The following is a 15,516-nucleotide window of genomic DNA, read 5'->3' as shown; positions in this document are numbered from 1 at the left end:
ACTGATTATCAAATAGGACTGGCTGTAATTTTAGTGGCCATTAATGGTGCTTCATTTTTCTCCTGTGGCACTTTATACACTGGCTTAAGCTTTTTACATAGTCAACTGAAAACATACATTCTGACAGTTTGATGTTGGCACTGCACTGTAGCAAGGGTAATGGTCCTTAGAGAGAGTCAGGTAGTCAAGCTTTGAGAGGAACTGGGAATAAAATAGAACAAGGAAAGAGGAGAAACCATGAGAGAAAATATTATTGGTATGATAGTAAAGCTTGCATTTTTATTGAGTATTACTTACTCCATTTCTTTCTGTTTGGAGAGCAATTTATCATCCCGACAGATAGTACATGGTCAAATGAAGGTTCTAAACTGCAAATATGGTACCTTGAATTCAGCAGTGGTAACATGTACAATGATTGGTTCTTTCCACGATTAAATTTATTGTACTGTTTAACTATGAGGAGAGAGGGGGTGGTGCAGGATGGATGAAAGGAAATGGAATAGACTGCAGATGAGTATCAACTTTTAATCTACACAATAATGATTTTTCAAAGCTTTAGCACCTTCCTGATTATTTTGAATCCAGGAGAACATTGGTTCTACAGAGAATTATATACACAAGTCAAACTGTTTACGCATCTTTTAAATGCTTATTGAAGAAATATGAGGAAACTGCATTAAATTCTGCATTTTGACAACACATTACTGAGCCTTATAATTGTTCGACAAAATATATTATAACAACGCATGAGCTGCAGTATTACAAGTGGTCTCCTATGACTGCTTTTCCTAAATAAAACTCCAAGTGAAAAGATGTCATTTAGTGTATCTAATTAGGATAAGAGAGCCCTAACTTTCTTGAGATGTTTAAAAAAAAAAAGGCACCTTCAAACAACAGATGATACAGTTTGAGCATTTCTCCTCAGGCGCACACCCACTCAAAGTGTCAGCAGAATGGGAGTACAGAGGAATATGAGCCACCCGGGGCAAACACTTCAAAAAAAGGTCCCACAAGCTGGTTTTATGGCACAGACAACAGGGCCTGTAAATACATTTACCAAATGTGCAGGCTACAATTAAATATGGTTTGGGAAAATGAGGTTCAACAGGCCAATTATATAGCAGCTTTGAGCCACTAGAGCACAAATAACAACTGGAAACTGGAAAAAAAACCAAAAACAAAATATTTGTTCAACTGCTTATAATAAACTACAAGATTGAATGAAAGACAATGCAAGAGTTGTCTTAAGAAGGAAGAAGACTAATATAGCCACATGGTGAAAGTCACAAGATTTCCTTCCAGTTGGTAAAAGCGATTGTGCTGATTGTTTGAAGTATCTAGAACACCACACTTCGACACATAGTACAGAAAGGCTTTATGATTAAAGACTGTATTTCCTAAAAGCTGTACGCCTCGAGTGCTGTCTATGCCAGAATCATTACGGTCTCCAAACTTTATATTAGTCAAGTTATTCCACCGACAGCCAAAGTAATGCACATATTACTAAACTAATTAAAGAGTAATTCATTAAAGCTGTTGCACAACAGATAATTATACACTGACTTAATGGTTCAAACTCCAATCATTAATTTGGAGTCAAAATACATTAAACCTGTCAAGCATAGAAAGCTGAGGAAAAAAACTTGTCAGCCTGTGTGTCTTGGATGCAAGTCCCATGACACCCAATCTATAATTTTCACACAACAAAATTAAATAAAACCATAAAAAAAATTGATTAACTTATTCGCATGACGTGTTATTACACTGCGGCGATGTGAAGACACCACCATTTTTTAACAGAGAACTTTAAGTATGACCTTCAGCTGCGTCTATAAAAGCAGAATTTAAGACTGCAGGAAGCAGGATAATGCTGGCACCTGTGTTTTGTTGGCTCATCTACGCTGCTCGACTATTCTTCGAATATGGGCCACATTCCAGATTCACACTTTCAGCTTTGAAAATGAGAAATGATCGCTTGGTGAGCGGATGCATTATGTAAATGAGATTGCATTAGCCTATATAGAAGTCATTCCGTGGCGTAACACGCCCCGGTAAAAAGCGCCTTGTGTGTTGATAATGAAGTGACTTTTGTGAAGGCTGTCAATCAAGCAGGCAGAAAGCTTCGTTACTCAGTGTTCAGTGGAAGTGAGGAAATGCGTACAGATTGACGGTTTGTTTTGGATTTTTGAAATGTTGAAACACTCGTACATCTATTTTCAGCATCTCTTGCTGGAGACAAAATAATGAGGCAAACATCTTTTTTTTTTTTTTTTTTTTTTTTAAAAATACATACATTTTAAAGTTTATTCAGAAGTCATGTCAGTAGTGAATTGGGAACAGTCAATATTATTGAAATCCATGGTTACAGCAATCTAGGACAAGGTCTGAACAATGATAATGTGATAGGAGTTAGTTGTATGTGCACTCCAAAATTTTAACCAATAAAATCCGTGATAGGTTCTCACATACCAACTCTGTCAAGTCCCTGTCAATTCAAAACCTACAGGCCCTTTTTTGTTTCATATAAATGCCACTTAATCTAATGATACGTTAATACAAAAAGAGTCATGATCAAATCACATACAAAAAAACCTGAAATAAAATCAAATCATATATACAAACCTCTGTACATAGTGGGAATATGAATAAAAAGCGATAGGAATTATACTTTAATGAGCTATGTGCTCTCATATACTTGAGAGTGGGTCAGTATTGGAAAGCTGTTGGTCCAAGCTTATCTATCTGAACACAATCTCATGTCATGGTAAAAGTCTTGAAGTGGCTTGGTGTCAGTCGTAGACAGCATCTACAAATTCAGTGACTACTCATGTGTGCAACATGCTCCCTGTTGCGGACTGCATCATTGCAAACTGAAGGCAAATGAAAAAATGAAAACAGATGATAAGAGGGGGTGGTCTGCAGTGAGGTATTCATCTTGTCAAGCTGAGACAGGGAGCGAGGAATGTGTGGGTAAAAACAACCGCTTTTTCAGGAGGGGTGGGGCGGTTACTGTACTGATGGTGTTTTTGTTGTGTTGTCAGTGTGTTGTTTGGTCCTACTGTCAGCGTCTTTGTTCACTGTACAATTCCTGAATCGATGGAGGCCTGTTTCCTGGTGGTCTTGGGAGGAGGTGGTGGAGGGGTCTTGCTGGGCAAAGGAGGTGGAATGGGCTGCAAACAGACAAAACAGCAGCCTTGAATTCTCAATACTTTCAAGTAAAGACAACCTGGCTTTCTACTAAAATCCAAAACACAGGATAAACAGCTGCCATCACCTCCGAAATGATTGACAGGTCTTTTAATACAAGAACTAATGCCAGGATCAGCTTACACAACATTTATGTCTTTTAAGATGGTCACTATGTCAGATTAGGTGTTTTAACGGTGCCTTAAATTGTCAGACTGCATATTTGTCAGAACCTCAACCATTTTTAGCCATATTTATTTTTCATCCATGAGTCAAACTATTAAGTTATTTCAATGAACTCTAAGCTTTACTTACTGAAAATCTAGAGACGCCTAAAATTGGATTTTATTCAATCCAGACAGTGAAAGTCTGAAATGTTTGTACTTTTCTCTCCTCTACGTGACCCTCCTCAGACACCTGAGTTCACAAGAGTCAAAGAGTAATGCTCGTCAACGACCTCACTTCTGCCAGCATCAAGGACTGTAAATGAAGAGCGACTGTCACTCAGTCTCAGAACATCTGCTCTCACTACATTGCTGTCAGTCTACTGCCACACCGTGTGCCCAGGCTTCGTTTTTACTACCTGTCCATGGGCCGTGACAGTGGATAAATAAGATTAGTTAACGGAGTGGCGAGGCGAGAGGATGGCTAGCGTAGACGTCGGTGAGTGTGGAGAGACGAGCTGCTGATTAACAGCAGGAGAGCTCCTGATGGATGTGAGAGGTAAAGTAATCATCCAATCAATCACGTCTGAGCGCCGGGCCGGCTGGGGGGGAACGAGTATAAATAACAGCGGGGTGGACAGGCGGGTGTAGGCCCTTGCTGCTTACTAAATGATGCCTACACTCTTCTGTGACACAGATTATAAAACTGATGTGCAAATGCAGTACACGCACAAATGTGAGTGTAAAGAATGCATGCGCACACAGAGACATGAATGGACGCACATTAGTACAGGACGTACAGGGGTAGGAGACAGTGGAGGAGGTTGACCCAAATGTCAATTGTGTGTAGTGGCCTCTTGTTTCATTATAAGTGCCATGCATCATTAAGGAGCTCCTCTCAGGCCTAATTAAAACACCTACCCTTTGATGTGGCGGAGGTGGTGGAGGCGTCGAGGGACTCGTCAAGTCTTGATTATCTAGCAGGTTGCCATAATCAGCCGTGCTGCCTTTCACAGGCAGCGGAGGAGGGGTTTCACCCTTGTCAGAGCAGCCCATCCCGTTCAGCTCCAGACCTGTGCAAGAGGGAGCACATCAGCTCACATTCATCCTCAAACCACATTAATGTTTCTTAAATGGCAGGTCTGGGACACAGAATAGATCACACGGCCTATTTCTTCTCTGTAAGGCTAATTACATGTTTTGAAAAACGAGAAACAATGTAAGACAATTCAAATTTAAGAGAAATTTCTGCACTCACTTATTTCAATCATAATAAGTAGGAACTTTGAAGCCAAACCCTGATAATGTCATCAGACTTAGAGCCTAGAGATTTGGTAACACTTAACTTTAACCCCCATTAAGTATTTATGGGCACTATATAAATATTTATTAAATGGGTTATTATAGTAACGGGAGTTTAAAGTTACGTGTTACCACGAATGTATAACTAAGAGCCTGTGTTGCTGAAGACCAGGCAGGCAGGGAGGATCTCACACGAAGATGCTATTAGTTGTTATGCTGTTAGAGCTGCACTATGGGTAGTGTTGCATCCACAGTTGTTGAAGCTTGATCCATGCAATCAACTACAAGCCAGGATATCTCAACCTCTGTTGCACTGATTTTGACTATTTCTTTTTTTAAACATATGTTTCTTGAAAGTCCCTAACTTTACAGAAGTTGTTGAAATACTAAACTGTAATTCAGGAATCTTGAGACTTAAAAGACACTGGGATGAAACTCATTCACCTGAGTCCTAAAATGCATCAGGGGAAATGTTTCACTTTATGACTCTAAGAGAAAAAACAATGTGTGTGAATTTGAAGTAACGTCTGTATTGCAAAGCAGTGAAGTTGAATTAATTTGAAGCAGCAATTGCAGGGTTTCTTTTCAGGAAATGAACATCCTTGATAAGCAAGTTAACACATCGAGCCATTATGTGTGATCCCGGTGTTAGAAGCCAGCACAGTGACAAAGAGACAAATTTAGAGGTAAATCTGGAGTGCTGACAGTTATTATTTACATGGCCATTTAAAGAAGTGTAGCCAATATCACACATACAGTAGAGCTTTCTTTGAGATCAAACTGAGCATCATCATGTGCATCACAGCATGTGGTAACAGTGATGCAAGAGATAAAACACAGCCAGGGGGAAGCAGAGAGGGCCTAAAGAGATTGTGCAAGCTCTACTCTAAAGACGATGTAACCTCTCAGTTGTGTGTGTGTGTGTTTGAATGAGAGAGAGAAAGTAAAGTGAGCTCGCTCTTACTGGAAACAGCGTGCAGTGCGCTAAAGGAGAGTTTGCTCCTGGGTGTGATGGGTGGAGGTCCTGGTGAGGAGGAGGAGTTGGAGGAAGAAAGAGGAGGTCCAGGGGACACAGAGAGGCGGCGGTCTCCCCCCATCTGGTTGAGAACTTGACTCCTTGGTCTCTGAGGCCGCAGGGGGCTGATCTGTGTGAGCATGTATAAAGAAAAACAAAGTGGTCACTATCAGAAAGTGAGACATTACTGAGTATATTTAGAATTACTGCCTCGCAGTTGAATGCCTCGGCCAACCTGTCAAGTTGCAGTTTGCATCTATGTCTGTTCAGACTCATATATTCCATGGGTATTACAGATACATAAAGATGGTTGACAAATTAAAGGGAAAAACTAAATAAAGGTGTTGGGCCACCATGAGCCACCGGAGCAGTTTCAGTGCTCCTTGGAACTGATTCTGCAAATCTCTGGACTCTACTGGAGGGATGAACACCATTTTTTGCTTTAATTTTTCACCTGTCTGTATGTAATGAGGACTCTAAAGGTCATAGTGACCTCTGACCTTTGACCACCAAAATCTAATCAGTTCATCCTTGAGTCCAAGTAAACATTTGTGCCAAATTTTGAGAGATTCCCTCAAGGCGTCCTGAGATATCACGTACACAAATATGGGACAGACTGACGGACAACCTGCATTACACTGAAGTCAGGTGCCAAAATAATCACAGACTGAACAAGACACAATAGACAAAACAGTAAAAGACGAACGGACAGACAACCGAAATCATGTGGAAGCCTTATAACCTAAATTACACAACAAGTCAATAAAACAGAACTCAGGACAAAATTTACTGTGTCACAAATGAGTTGAGTCTATGATGAAAAATAACAGAAGATCAATAAAAAATTATGTAAATGAGAAAAATTTGTTTCACATCTCCTTTGGGACTGTTTGATGTGTATCCACGCACATATTAAGTTGGCTGTTTGTATCCCTGGAGGAGAAACCATTTGGATAAATGGGCTCATTGGGTTGCAATATCGTATTTGTGGTTACAAATAATTGTTTGCGTGAAAGACGGTTTTCTCCCACCTTCATGGCTGGAATTTGAATATGAAAAGATATATCCTCAGGGCTATTCCACACTGTAGGCTACATTAACAAACAACTTTGTAATTGGCCAGACTCAAACAGCTAGCCACAAGGGAGACACTGAAAATAACAGCACACTTCATTCAGGGATGTAATTTTTTTTTTATCTGGGATATTAAAACACAAAACTGAAATTTGCATTGAGGGTTAAAAAGCTATTTCTTGACTTTTCCGTCCCAGACGACACATTCAAATGCAACTACTATTTCCTACAACTGCTCGGTAACCACCAGAGACCCTTAGGTGCTCTACCCTTGACCCCTGAGGCAGGAAGCTCCTATCACAAGCCAGACGGCTCCACCGCTGCCAGGGGCCCCCCTTTAGATCCCATTCCTGTGCTTATCTTAACGCTGTTAGCAAGGGAACATTCCCACTGGGCATGCAGAACACAGTGATACCTCCACGGTAATGGACACAGCGGGGTAAAGAGGAACATGAGCGCAGCAGAGAGAGGGGGAAGATAAAGACATGTAGAGTGCAAAGAGAATGGAGGGGGAGTAGTTGTGTGGTAGAAACGTGAGAAGGGAGAATATCAGGGAAAGAGGAAAATAAAGTTAAAATGAATGAGCAGAAAATATGACTAAAATGAGAATATAAAAACCATAGCATACATTTTCACAGTCATTTTTGCCATTAGTTATTTTGTGAACAAATTAAAAAAACTAATTTGAGAATGACACTAGAGAGGGTTGGAGGGTCTAAAATGAAAAAAATTCAAGCATTAGAAGCATTACGTTTATGGTAATCTGCCCATTTGATTTTGATTATTCTTGTGAACAATCACAGGTTTTGGTGGCACTAAAAGAAAATTCTTGGGTCTCCAGAATCATTAGGAATCATGAATATGCAAGAATCCACAAGCTACAATGGAAAAAGGGTATATCATTGCAGGTCCCTAATCACACAAAGAAGAAAGCTACATCATGATGCTGCCTGAGGGAGAGTGCCAAGCTTGAAACATGTTGCATCCAGAGTAGCTGCCAGTTCAAACTATTTGTTTGTTCTTCTTGCCACTAACATCGTCCTCTTTTTATCCGTGAATATCCACAGCAAATTCCATTGCAGAGAGAGACAGAGAGAGAGAGAGAGAAGGGAAGAGCAAAATAGTACCGTCTCTGAGAGTATGACAGCTTCAGTGGGCTGCAGTTGGATCTCCGTGGTCTTCATCTCTTTATCAAAGATTTCCTGGTGCTTACTGTTCCTCTTCTCCTTCTTCTTCTCTTTTCGCTCCCTCTCAGGTTCGTCCCGGTCCAGCTTGTCCTGAGACTTGGTGTGTAGCTTCTTTGGCAGGAGAGGCTCCAGGGCAAAACTGAATAAAAGATAATATGGTATTTGTCCAATCAAAATTCCTTTCCTCTGTGCACCTGAAGCAGCTTTATCAATCATGAACCATCTTGGGACGCAGGGTAGAGTAGGATCTTTGTAAGTACTCAATTTCAGCTTCAATACAGCCTTCAATTAATACATGACTCATGTCAGAGAAAATACTGAGGTATTCCTCCATCAGTAGTAAACTACATAAAAAACTAAACACTGCTGTTGTGTTTTTTAATCTTGAGTCTAGTTTAATGGGAATAAATCATCAAAATGAATGTAGTAAGGATTTATTATACTCTGTACATGAACTCAACAAAAAAATAATTCTGAATATTTTTAATTTTTTAAATATTGCATAAGCACATCCTCAGAAATCCTCTTAAGTTTGAAATGAAACTGGAAATCTCAGTAAAATGTTAAATATAAGGCCTGAGACTGACTTATCAAGATAACGACAGATATAAAAAAAAAAAAAGAAAAACAATTTTTAAACTGCTCAAATGGCATGACCAATGGCCAGAGAGGTTGTACTGTATTTTTATGCCCTAAAGAATTGTGAAGCAGTCGTTACCCATCTGAGCCAGGCCTGGAGGGGGAGTTGTCAGAGGAAATGGAGGTGACTGAAGCCACTGACAGCGGCCTCTGGGAGGAGGGCATGGTGAAGGAACGCACCATGGAGTGTGGACGAGGCCCCCGCCGCTCGTCTGCTGCCGGCTGACACCACAGAGAAAAAAAAAAAAAACAGAAAAATAAAGAATTCAGCTTAAAAGTCAGTGTCTGCTTTGAAGTTATCATGTTCACTTTTTAGTTTTGGTTTCATGTCCTTAGAGCGTGCTCAGAGTAGTGTACATAAGTAAAAGGAAAGAAACTGATGAGCTTGTTGTTTGGTATGTTAGCATGCTAGCATTTGCAAATTAGCACCTAACTCAATGTAAAACTTATAAAAAAGTATCTAAAAAAATATTTTGTATTTTGAGTAAAAAAAAATGTTTGCATTAAATGCAGTCATATCTAATCTAGAGACTGTTAGTTGCACTTAATCTGTACTGGTTTTTAGCAGCTACTACCATAATCATGGCTGCTTAAATTGTTCACAACGTACAGTTCAGGTATATTTAGACTTCTACTTAGAAAAAACTTAACATTAGACGGATATTTTCTTTTGCGAATGGAGTTGTACATCTTTTCCTGACGTAAGTATTTGTCCTTAGAGAAGGCTTTAAGAGCTTATTCATTGTATACACTGTATACGATCTCCTAGCTAGCTAGCTACCATCACATTGTCCTTACTGCTATTGAATTGTTCAGTCTATAGCTACACTACATATTATGAGGGACAACAGGACATGGAAATTCAAGATGGGATTCAGTACTCCAGTGTGATGGACAGAGAAACTATAATGGTGAAGGTCGTGATGAGTTTTACTTAGTTTTTATACATTACATAGCTCTAAATGCTATCACACATAAAGCTAGAGGAAGAGAAAAAAAACTGTGGTGATACTACTAATTTCTGCTGAAACCTGCTGGAAGAAAAATCTGGTAACAGAGGCAATAACAATGGATCTTTCTGCATTTAAAGAGTCTTTTGAAGCAAAGAAAGGGGCCATCACACATCTGATAGGATAACCTTATTATCACACCCTGGAAAGTGATGGCTTTTCTCTCGTTTGAAAGGTCACCACCCTCTCCTTTTAAATTGAGCGAGGGCCTCTTTACCTCAGGCAAGATTGAAGGAAAAGCTTGGCCTAGCAAAAATTAAATCTGCAACGGAGGAGAGAGATGGCAGGTAGTCCCCAGCAGCACATCACTACACTGACACACATGTTCTAAGTGAATTTGTAGGACTTACTGTAAAAGTACATGAAATTCAAATCAACTAAATACAGTATACTTTCTCTATCTACCCTACATCGAGAGATCAGTTGGTGTGTTAGTGTGTGTGTGTGTGTGTGTGTGTGTGTGTGTGTCTGTCTGTTTTTTATTCATTTATTTTTATTGCTTTATTCTGAATTCTTGATAAAGGAAAAAAAAAACGTGGGAATCTACCTCATGATTTGTCTTTGTACTCATTAATTTTCCTATGCAGGGAGTTGTCTGCAACAGTGACCAATTTTCCTTCATAAGTGATCTTTGCCCAGGCTGCTTCAACTATTTTGCTTTTGGTCTTGCATCTTTGGAAATGAACTACAATGTGTCTTAAGACAGCTTCATCTTGAGGTTCAGGGCTGACTGGCCGGTGGGCTCGCTGAATCTGTAGATCAGGGTTTCTGTTAAGTGCCATCTCAAATGAATGTTAGCATTGGGCTTCCATCTGCACATTCCTTAATGTCATATACGCAAATGTCATTACAGTGCGACCCTCCTCTTTCGTCCCTTACTTTAGCCTGAAGGATTCTCTATTGTCCCAGAGAATAAAGCAGAGTGCACAGTGTTACCTGTCTGTCATCCACCTAACCTTCTGCTGCCTTGTACCATGTTGTGGACATCCCCACCGACACGCTGTCAGTGTCATTTTTGAAGTCTGTTAGCTCCTGCTTGAGTTCAGTTTTTTCTCAGGCTTTGGATAGCTTTATGGTGGTAAAATGCCCCTTCTAGCTACCAGCTTCCATCCTCTCTACATTGGGTTTGATGTTGTTCATGTTTTTTCTTTTGATGTAATTTTAAGTTCTCCTCTAGCCTTTTCCAGCCTCTAACCTGATTCATTTTGAGTCATTTTACTTTCTTGTGAGGAAAAAAAAAAAAAAAAAAGGGGCAAATTACATGAGCGTCAGCTGAGCAAAAACATATTTATGATGCAACAGAAAGGTCACAAACAGGTAAAAGGTCTTACCAGGGTCTTTACACCATACTGTTTCTCCACCTTCTCCCGCAATTGCTTGAAGCAGGCCTCCATGCGGTCGTGGAAAGGCCTGAGTGCCTCTGTGACCTTCTCTCCATGGATGCGAACACCCTCGGCAAGGTGTGGGATCTGTGGGAGAAAAAAAAAAAAAAAAAAAAAAATGCAGCGTAAGAAACCTTTACCAACATACCCCGGACAGATGAGAAGTTAGCTACATGCTGGTTCTGCATTCGTCGGAGGAATACGCTTCTGTTCCACTACATATATCCAATTTAATGCACATGACCTTTGCACCCATGGGTGTGCATACTCAGCATAAGCAGTGAATGTACATCACTTTGAGAGTGTGTGTGTGAGAGGAGAATATTACTGCAACTTTATCCAGGTAGAAGTAGTCTATATAAGAGAAGGCTGTTGCCATGATACCCCTCCACCCCCACCCTTCCTCCCACCACCTAAGTTAACATAATAACAGGTGTATTAAACATCGCAATGAGAAAGCATGGACAGATTACATGTATGGGTATGTACAGCATGTGATGGATTCTTTTCTTCCCCACCTCTGACGCAAATAAAGACGCAATGCACCCTTTCAAGCACACTGCTGCCTCTCACACTGTAGGCAGCTGGTGAATAACAAAATCTTAAGACATAACAGAGGCAGCTAAGGTAGAAGGAGAGAGGGAGGAAGGAAGGGAGAGAAAGAGCGAAGGAGAGAGCCTGGAACTGGTGGAAACCAGTAATTAGAAAACCCCAGTGCCACAGTCGGTGTCAGCAGCGAGCTCTGCTGACTAAATCTGGCAAGAAGAGAAAGCGTCATCCCTTGGGGAGTGAGCGTTTGGAGTGAAACACACAAGTTAAGCTTTTTTTTTTTTTTTTCCAGAACCTGGTGTCTCCGTGTTACGTGCCATCTTTTGGCTGTGGTAAGGCAGGGAAGGACTGCACAAAAACTCGCCACAAACCAGCAAAGATGTTACAGTCATCTGTGGTAATAGCAGACCTTTTCTTTCCCATGGCAACTGTCTCACTGCCATAAGTGAGAAATACTGTTAAACATGAAAAGAAAACAGCTCATGCTATTATGCTCATGAATAAATAAAGACACAAAAATAAAGCACATTAGAGGGTATTTAATTCAAACATTTATATTAATCTGTCCTGGTCAGAGTGGTGCATTTGCTGATTTAAAAAACAAGGAAACACTGAACTTCAGAGTGCATCTTGTGCCTCATTTTAAGTACAGTAGCTTTTACGGCTAACATATTCACCTAAGCCCTGAGCAAATGGAACAAAGAATCTGCTCAGAGTACAAAGAAGTCTGTGAAGTATCTGCCTTGGCTGGTCCAGTTAAGAGAAGACTATGTGTGTGTATATGTGTGTGTGTGTGTGTGTGTGTGTGTGTGTGTGTGTGTGTCTGTATGTGTGTGCTAACCTCTGATTCCCTAGAGCCTGCTCGCCTTTCTTCCTTTTCCTGGAGGGCAAACTGCCCCTCCACAGCAGGCTATAGCAAGAACTGACTTCACTCAGCTGGCACACAACACCAGTTCAGTTTTGTGATGCAACATTTTGTAATAATCTCAAACGATACATGTTTTATTTAATCACCGCTTCAACATGTTGGGGGGCTCATTAACAGGGAGAAAAACTTGCTAATGCAGAAACACACATCTATAATGTTGCTGATTGAAAAATCATACTGTTGCAGGTTCTGAGCCTGATGCATTAAACAGCATCCTGTGATAGGAGAAGCACAAAGATCAGAGATGAGCAGAGATCTTGAACATGCACCATAGCAGCTAAAATCCAGGATATTTCACTCACTGAATGTTAGTTACTGTGCTGTGCTCCACAAAACCAAAGCTTTAGCACAGAAAGATAAATGAGAGGAGGCTACAGACACCCTGCAAGGATTTCCCCTGATATTGAGCACCTTCATCATCACTGCTGGGACCTCTAAGAAGAGTGCATAGAGGACGAGGCTGAAAGAAAAGAAAAAAAAAAAACAGGTGAAGGAAAGGAAAGGGAGGCAGAGGGGAAGAGGGTTAGGAGTGAGAAAAAGGGGAGGGAGGAGTCGGAAGGACGAAGTGTTGTGAGATGAAAAAAAGACAGAAAGGGGGAGAAAAACCAGTGAGAGTGAAAGCTGAGGCAAGATTCACGTCTCCCAGGATACCCACATCTTTTTATAGACCTTAGGATGATTGAGTGCAACTGAGTGGCGGCATGGCAACAGAATTCTGCTTGGTGGCTGCATGGAGGTAAGCTCATTGTGGAAGACACTTACGCTCAAGGTTGCAAACACACACACACACACACACATGCACGCAGATGCAAGTATTCAGTAGTTTAACTTTCTTTTTTCTTTTTTTACAAAAAAGTTTTTATTCCTCTCCAGCAGGTTTATGATTTGGGAGATCAGTAAGAGATATTACCTCATGTAGGCTGATGTTAATATCTCATAATTAGACAGTTGAGACCTGGGGCTGCAATTATGAAATCCAGCATGGATATCGCTCTAAAGCTTAGCTTCCAAAAGAGGAACAATGCATGATGCAAACTAGAATTACTGCCTCGTGGTTGTACGCCTCCATCTAACTAGTCATGATGCAGGAAACATGGTCACAATCTCCTATTCTGTTCATGAGTTACAGCACTGAATAATGGCCAGAAGTGTTTTTACATTAGGATTTCACAGTGACCTTGACCTTTGATCACCAAAGTTTAATCAGTTCGTCTTTGATTCTAAGAGAATTTTTGTGCAAAATATGAAGAAATACCCTCAAGGCAGTCTTGGGATATCACATTCAGAGGGCCAAAAATGTGTTTTGTGAGGTTATAGTGACCTTTGACCTTTGACCACCAAAATCTAATCAGTTCATCCTTTAGTCCAATGTTTGTGCCAAATTTGAAGGGATTCCCTCAAGGTGTTCCTGAGATATTGCATCCATGAATATGGGACGGACGGACAGACAGCCTTAAAAAAACATAATGCCTCTGGCTGTCGTTGGTATGGAGGCATAAAAATGTCAAGAAGCGCCTTGTCATGAGGACACTTGGGGGTTTCTTTCCAGATAATGAGAAGCCCTTACAGTGGCAATACTAGAGGTTGGGTACCACCGCTCTAACCAACCACACAAAACATAGCAAACAAGATCAGACAAGCCGAGTGTAAGGTAGTTGCATTCCCAGCACAAAATGTGCCAAAGAAAATGAGTGGCTGGGAAATAGAGCCAAACGTACAACAGCTACAGAGCAAGATATTTTTCTCGAGGGTTGGTGGATGAAACCAGGGCAAAAGGTGGAAATATGTTTGTCAGGTAGCCAGAGGCAAGACTCAAATGGGACGCTCATGCCCCGTTACACAGGCCTGTCACAGAGCACGCTCACCAACTGTCTATGTCATCGGCCATCCACGCCATGAAAAATTTACATATAGGCGATGGTGAGCCATAGATGCTCACCAGCACTAATGTCCGTCATTTGGTGTGAGGGTCCAAACAGGTTAGCCAGGAATACTTGATAAACCGCTAGTAACTTAGCCTAGATGTTCCTCATCATATTCCCATGCAAATCACAACTTTTAAACTAAACATGCACCTTTCAAACTACACTCTGGAGGCATGCAGTGATTACAAATGAGTCCCCAGCCCTATTTATAAACAGGCAAATGCCAATAGTGTCAGCTAACAAGGAGAATAAAAGAAATGGCATTGCTGTTTAGTACGAGTTGTGTCGCTTGAAGCCCACTGTTCTTAGCTGAACCCTGTCGCTCTATCCCTTCAGAGCCACACCCTGGGGTGCTGGGATAGCCACATTGCCTTTGAGATGCCTGGTATTAAGGCTATGATGACATATTAAGACCTTTCATGACCTTTCATGAAGGTCACAAATGTCTTTGAGACGTACACAGCCAGTGGCGAGTCGGACAGACTGTTAAGCAGACAGACTCTACTGTATGTGAGATGAGGGCATCAAAATTACAAGTAAAAAAACTCAAATCAAAAGACAGCATAAAGAGAGAGTTGTCACTAAAAGATTCTTCACATATGCGTGTGAATATGTCGTTGATGCCCCGGTGAAAACAGCTTCCTTCGGTCTGTGATGCAGTTTATTGATCTCTTAGCTACCCTTAGCAACTTTTAATAGAGTGGATCACGCTGCAGTGAAAAGTTAGGTAGTACTAATTTAAGCATCTGTCCAAAGCGTTTGCTAATTATAACGAGAAACATCACGGAGAACACCTACTTTGTACTATTTTTTTTCTTTTACAATACCCAATTTCCTGATTTCCAGTTGCTCATTTCCCACCTAATTACTGGAGGAGGACAGTGGGTATTTCAGAATAACAGAGCCCACTGGCTCATTTCTCCCCGTTTAGTTTGTTCATTGGAGCAGGCTCGTCTTCATTTGTCTCATTTAGACAGATTCAAGACGTGAGATAAACAAGCAACGCTGGCTCATGCGAGGAGACAGCTGATACCATTTCAAATCAACAAATCTGCCTCACCCATCTTTTTTTAAAAGTTCCCTGTGTGTCTATGTTTGGCGTGGGCTCTGTAAACATATTTCTGCTTTCTCTGTGACACATCTCAGTGATGATCA

At 40.8% G+C, this 15,516-nt stretch overlaps 1 protein-coding gene across 2 annotated transcripts in view; it reads right to left on the bottom strand.

The window, feature by feature from the left end:
* Positions 1 to 452: 452 nt before the first annotated feature.
* The window catches only part of dock1 (dedicator of cytokinesis 1), a 180,521-nt gene continuing 165,457 nt past the window's right edge, over positions 453 to 15,516 (bottom strand). The window contains exons 47-52 of one of the 2 annotated variants that reach the window (XM_056366513.1): positions 10,909 to 11,046; positions 8,647 to 8,789; positions 7,869 to 8,067; positions 5,617 to 5,797; positions 4,272 to 4,423; positions 453 to 3,170 (exon numbers count right to left, since the gene is read on the bottom strand). In XM_056366513.1, coding sequence (XP_056222488.1) covers positions 3,075 to 3,170; positions 4,272 to 4,423; positions 5,617 to 5,797; positions 7,869 to 8,067; positions 8,647 to 8,789; positions 10,909 to 11,046 — 909 coding nt within the window. In that variant the 3' untranslated portion in view covers positions 453 to 3,074. The remainder of the gene's footprint in view (positions 3,171 to 4,271; positions 4,424 to 5,616; positions 5,798 to 7,868; positions 8,068 to 8,646; positions 8,790 to 10,908; positions 11,047 to 15,516) is intronic. The other variant, XM_056366514.1, reaches the window with a different exon arrangement.

This window comes from Seriola aureovittata, chromosome 21 (genome assembly GCF_021018895.1).
Source record: "Seriola aureovittata isolate HTS-2021-v1 ecotype China chromosome 21, ASM2101889v1, whole genome shotgun sequence".
Classification (NCBI taxonomy): domain Eukaryota; kingdom Metazoa; phylum Chordata; class Actinopteri; order Carangiformes; family Carangidae; genus Seriola; species Seriola aureovittata.
This window is presented reverse-complemented; position numbering and strand designations above follow the sequence as displayed.